Source organism: Mustela nigripes, chromosome 2 (assembly GCF_022355385.1).
Source record: "Mustela nigripes isolate SB6536 chromosome 2, MUSNIG.SB6536, whole genome shotgun sequence".
Classification (NCBI taxonomy): domain Eukaryota; kingdom Metazoa; phylum Chordata; class Mammalia; order Carnivora; family Mustelidae; genus Mustela; species Mustela nigripes.
The window spans coordinates 1,471,157-1,476,454 of record NC_081558.1 but is presented as its reverse complement, the minus strand read 5'-3'; the positions used below and the strand labels follow the sequence as shown (position 1 = coordinate 1,476,454).

The 5,298-nt window shown below is 68.0% G+C and overlaps 1 protein-coding gene across 1 annotated transcript; it reads left to right on the top strand.

Moving 5' to 3' along the window:
- The first annotated feature begins 2,495 nt into the window (after positions 1-2,495).
- Positions 2,496-4,690, top strand: LSM7 (LSM7 homolog, U6 small nuclear RNA and mRNA degradation associated). Its single transcript, XM_059387620.1, has 3 exons — positions 2,496-2,648; positions 3,019-3,163; positions 4,420-4,690. The coding sequence occupies exons 1-3, from the start codon at positions 2,496-2,498 to the stop codon at positions 4,560-4,562; spliced, it is 441 nt and encodes a 146-aa protein (XP_059243603.1). The 3' UTR covers positions 4,563-4,690.
- The last annotated feature ends 608 nt before the right edge of the window (positions 4,691-5,298 follow it).

The window sequence follows — 5,298 nt, the reverse complement described above, 5'->3', positions numbered from 1 at the left end:
CAGGAGAGGGGCCGAGGGGGACGGAGGGGGGCCGGAGGGGGACGGAGGGGGGCGGAGGGGGGCGGAGGGGGCGGAGGGCGGCCCCGCCTCGAGCGCCGGCCCCGGAGAAGTCGGCGGGACTCCGAACCCCGCCGGCGTCGGCGCTGCGCCTCGCGTTCCGCGCGCGGGGAAGCCGAGGCCCGGGCGGCGGCCGGACAGCCCGAGCCGCGGACGTGCCGCCGGGACGGGCATCCCCGGCCTGCGCGCTGCGCGCCCGCCTCTCGCTGTGAGTCCCTCCCGGGAGCTGCCCCAGCCGGGCCGTGATGCCCCTGCACCCCGCGCTGCCCGGGCTCCGGGCTCGTGTCGTTCTCGCTGGCGGGGCCTGCCCGGGGCGCTCGGGCACGTTGAGCGGCAAGCCTGGGTGCCTCTGGGGCCGTGTGACAGCCCAGCCGGGCGTCTCCCCGCGGAGACCACCTGCCCCTGCGGTCAGCCTGCAGCGCGGGCCCCGCTCGGGCGCCGTCCGCCGCCGCGGTCCCGGGGAGAGGGCAGCCTCGCGGCTCCCAGGAGCCCTGCGCTACCACGGGGCTGCCAAGGGCGCGCGGCGCAGTGGGCCGCCAGCTCGGGCTGTTGCCGGTGGAGATGGAAACCTGTGAGCTTCGTGGCTCTTGCCGGCTTCCTGCCGCAGCACGCGGTGTGGACCCGAGGGAGCCCCGCCGCGGGCGGAAGGGGAGGTCTTCGGGCGCAGGAGGCTGCGGGAGCGGACGGAGCGGCCCTGCTCGCCCTCCTTCCAGGGCTGGTGGGATCGCTCAGGACGACCAGCTCCCCGGAGCCGCCCGGGAGTCCCAGAGTGACTGGGGGAGGCTGCAGTGAGGTTAGGGGCGTGGGCTGGGCGCAGGTCGCTCCTTTTGGGGGTCTCTCATTTTTTTTTTTAACCCCGGGGTAACGCCAGAGTCATTTTCCTGCTCTCAGCGCGAGGTTCTTGCTGTGGGAAGCATCCCTGACCACTCGGGGCTACGCCCCTTTGGTGTAAGCGCCGGGTACCACCTGTCCAGGTTCCCCGACACACTGCCCTGTGCATCTTCCCCTGAAACGAAGTGCGGCGAGGGCAGGAAGGCGGCCTGGTGCTGCGCGTGCATGTGGGCAGCGCGGCCTGGGTATACCCGCAGCCCGGCCTCTGGGGTCGCAGCCCTAGCGCTTCGGCACACCACCCGGGGGACCTGGGACAGCTCACCTTCCCTGAGGCGCCGCTCCTTTCTCCCCTCCGCCGACCTGACGGGCCTCGGTGAGGACTGCAGGGCTGGAGGCAGGCGTAGCTCAGTTCCTGACACCAGCAAGCACTGGAGCGACGTCCTGTCGCTCCAGCTGCCTCTGACCTCCGGGGTGTGCCCTGAGGCGTGGGTGCCTGGGTGGCGCCGTCGTGGTTCACGGCGCGGTGCCTTCAGGTGGGGGCAGCTGGCAGCGGTGAGACAGCTCTCGCTTCCCAGGGTGCTCGCGTGGGCTTTCCACCCTGCGTAGCACATCGCCAGCCCTCGAGCAGCTCAGACAGCACGGACTTCCTGTCCCGCAGCGTCTGTTAGGAAGGAGTCGGGGTGCTGGGGCTCTTGGTCTCACGGGTTGCAGTAAAGGAGTATCGAGGGGCCTGTTCTCTCCGGCCCGGGCTCTTCCCCCTGCCCTGCGGGTTGTCGGCGGAATTCAGGTCCCTGTGGCTGTAGGACGGGGTCTCCATGTCCTGCTCAGCTGTCTGGGGACACGTGGCTCCCCGAGGTGGCCTGCCAGCCCTTGCCACAGGACGCTGTCCTCAGCATGGCAGTTTGTTCCCTCGGGCCCCGCAGGAAAATCCTTCCCGTGCTTCCCGGTTCTTCTTTTACGAAACCCTGTTCCCTTCACAGCGCATCTGATCGGGTCAGGCGGAGCAGAGTCTCTCCAGGAGCTGAAAGTGCACTGGTTTGGGGACCTCAGTCACTTCTGCAGACTCGTTGGTCTTCCTAGTCCTATAACACCCTTACAGGAATGACATCCCATCGTATTCGTGGGTGCCCTCCCCCACTTGACGGGAGGGGTGACGCAGGGTCGTCACCGGGGTGGGAGACATGGGCTCGCGCCCCACTGAGGCAGACCCACAGGAGTGGGCGCAGTGCCCGCTGCTCATAGTCCCGTCGGGCAGGTGTCCTCGTGACCTTTGTTTTGCAGGGTGGGGATTGGGGGCCAGCAGGGAGAGGAAGCCACAGAGCCAGGGGATCCAACCCAGGAAGTCGGAGGCTGGCAGACATGTTCCATAAAGGGCCCGAGTGTCTCTGTCACAGCGGTCACTCCTGCCCCTGGAGCAGGAAAGCAGCCACGGACCGTTCGTCAGCAAGTGGGCGCGGCTGTGAGCCAGCCTGGCTACTTTGGGAAGCACAGTGGCCGGCTTTGGCCCGCGGGCTGTACTTTGCAGACCCGGCCCTACTCCTGTGTGGCTGCAGGTCACACCAGCCGTGCTCATGGCACAGACTCCACAGCTCTGCCCCCGTACTGACATGGGGGCACGCCCGCTTCTCCCACTGTGCCTGGGAAGGGGAGGCCTGTGCGGCGGGGTGGGGGGGCTTTCAGACCAGACAGCTGGTCCCCTCGTCTCCTACGCCTCACACGGCGGCGCCGGTCGTCACTCCACGGGGGCCGTGGTTGGTGAGGTGGGAACAGTCTTTAACAACCCCGAGCATTTGAAGACAATGAGACGGTTGTCACACGTTTCTGTATCCGTAAGGGGAGTCTCCGCGTGGCGCAGCCACTCCCGAGCATCTGCGTGTCCCGGGGCTACTTCGCCCCGGAAGGCCAAGCGGGCGGTTGCTTTGGAGACCGCGGGCCCAAACCACGGGCCCGCACTGCTGAAACTGCCCCCGCAGGCCCTTGCGAAGACGTTTGCCGCGCCGTTCCGTGGGGGGGGTTGGGCTCGACCTCCTGGCTCCCGGCCTGGAGCCTGCCCTCACCCTCACCCCTGAGCCGGTGTCCCGTCTCTCCCGTCCCTGGAGAGGCTGCCCCCCACATCGGCACGTGGGGTAGCCCGACTGCACCGGTCCCAGAACAGCCACTTCCCTGACGCCTCTCTGTTTCTCTTCTCGGTGGTTCCTACAAGCCAGTGGCATCCTGAAGGGGTTCGACCCGCTGCTCAACCTCGTGCTGGACGGCACCGTGGAGTACATGAGAGGTGGGCATGGCCGCGGGGCGCGGGGGCTCCTTGCCGGGCTCGTCCTGCCCCAGACCCCCCCAGCGGACCCCCCACCGCAGACACGGAGCTTGTGAACCACATGGCCGGTGTCCCCCGTCTCCTGCCGCCCCTGGTGGACGCTCCACTGCTGGCAGAGGGTCCTGCTCCCTGTCCCCGCAAGTCTCCAGATCCCATGCAGCAGCATAGGGCGTTGGCCGGCGTCTGCCCACCTCCCAACACGAAGTGCAGGTCAGCCTGCCTGAGGTCCAGGAGGGCGGCGGTCCTGCCCCTCGGGGACGGCCTGTCTTTCTCTGGTGACAGAGTCACAGGGCCTCCTCTTTGTGGGGAAAGCGCAGTTGTGGCTGCACAGCCGGTGCCCCAGGCCTCTTGCTTAGCCCTCAGTTTCTCCGCTCCCCTCTGGGGCCACCCCCGTGGGGATCCTGGCCCGGCCTCCGTGGTTAGACGGTGTCTTCCTCTGTGAGAGCTGCACCGCGTGGGCCTGGCAGGAAAACAGGCCGGTGCTGGGGTGCACGCCAGGCCGCGAGGCCCTGGGAGCCTGCTCCTCCGGGGCGGCCTCCCCGTGGTGGGGCCGGTGCTGTCTTGACTCAGCCCCAGAGCAGCCCCCGACGTGGGTTCCTGGAGGGATCAGGCCTAGCACAGAGGTTACTCCTGCACGATCTGGTCAGGGAGAGCTGTGCCCCAGAGACCTGGTCTCCGGCACGTGGGACCGCCTGGCCCTCCCCCAGCATCCTGCAGAGGAGACCCCGGTTTCCAGCTGCTTCACTCCCATGAGGCCTTTCATCCCAGCCCTACCTGCCTGTGAACCTCGGGCGAGCGGTACCCGCACGGGCCTTCCAGGATTTTCCAGGAGCCGGGAGCCCCAGCCTGGTTGTTTTCCCAGCAGCTCCTATCATGGTACCTGCTGGCTTAGCCGCCAGGGTCCCCACTTAGCGGCCTGCCCCGGAATTCCCCCCGCCTGTGCCGTGTTTGCAGAAAGAGGGCCGGCGTGGACCGCTGTCGCCAGCGCTGTCACCCTCGTGGTCCAGGCCATCTCCAGACGAGGGCAGCGTGCCTGGGCTTTGGGGTGGGGGGGGAGGCACGCGGCCTGTCGCTCAACCCAGCCTCTTCCCTTGATTTGGCTCCTTCGGGCCACACCCCCCACCCTGTCTGTCCCGCAGTTCTCCCCCATGCCCGTCCCTCGGGTCTAGAAGCCACGCGGGGGCCGTCTCACTGCCACTGTCCCTCTCTCTCCACAGACCCCGACGACCAGTACAAGCTCACAGAGGACACCCGCCAGCTGGGCCTGGTGGTGTGCAGGGGCACCTCCGTGGTGCTCATCTGCCCGCAGGACGGCATGGAGGCCATCCCCAATCCCTTCATCCAGCAGCAGGACGCCTAGCGGGCGCCATCGGCCGCCCGAGGACTCGGAGCTGCCCTCCCCTGCCGCGTATGCCCCCGCAGGATGGAGCTCTTCTTTTTATATAGGTTATGTTTCTGTTTTCGTAATAAAACTGCAGACCCCAAGTGTCCCGGAGCCCCAGAACCTTGCTCTCAGCCTGGGCTTTCTGGCAGGCCCTTCCTCCGGGGGTTGGGTACAGCCCACGGGTTTGCTGGGTGCTGGGTCCAGGCCGCGCGCGCCGGGGGAGGGGCCGTGTGAGGCTGGAGGCCCCGAGCCCCGTGGCAGGTGTGGACCCCTAGGGCCAGCCTGTGGGTTGGGCCGCACGCGTCCATGGGAAGGCCCCGGTGGCCCATCCCTGCTGTGTGCTTTCAGTGCGCCCCGACGCCGGCCAGCAGGGTCCCCGGAAACCAGGGCCTCCTAGGTCCACACAAGAGCAAAGCAGGGAGATGTTCGTCTCGGCTGGGCCCTGCGGCTTCTGTCTTCCCTTGGGTCCCGCCCCAGCAGCCCCCTGAGGGCCTCTCTAGACCACCACCCTCCCCGGACGGCTCCAGACCACCCTCGGGAGTGCCCGTCTGTGTCCTGTCCTCCAAGTGGTGCGTTTCCCTGAGCCTTGTTTTCTCAACTCCGTGTGCGTGTTAGGACTCCCCAGGGCACTGCCCCTGCTCGAGCTTCCTTTGCCCGATTTGTCACCCAGGAGGGCTGGGAGGATCTGTGGCCCCATAACCCCTTCACGGCC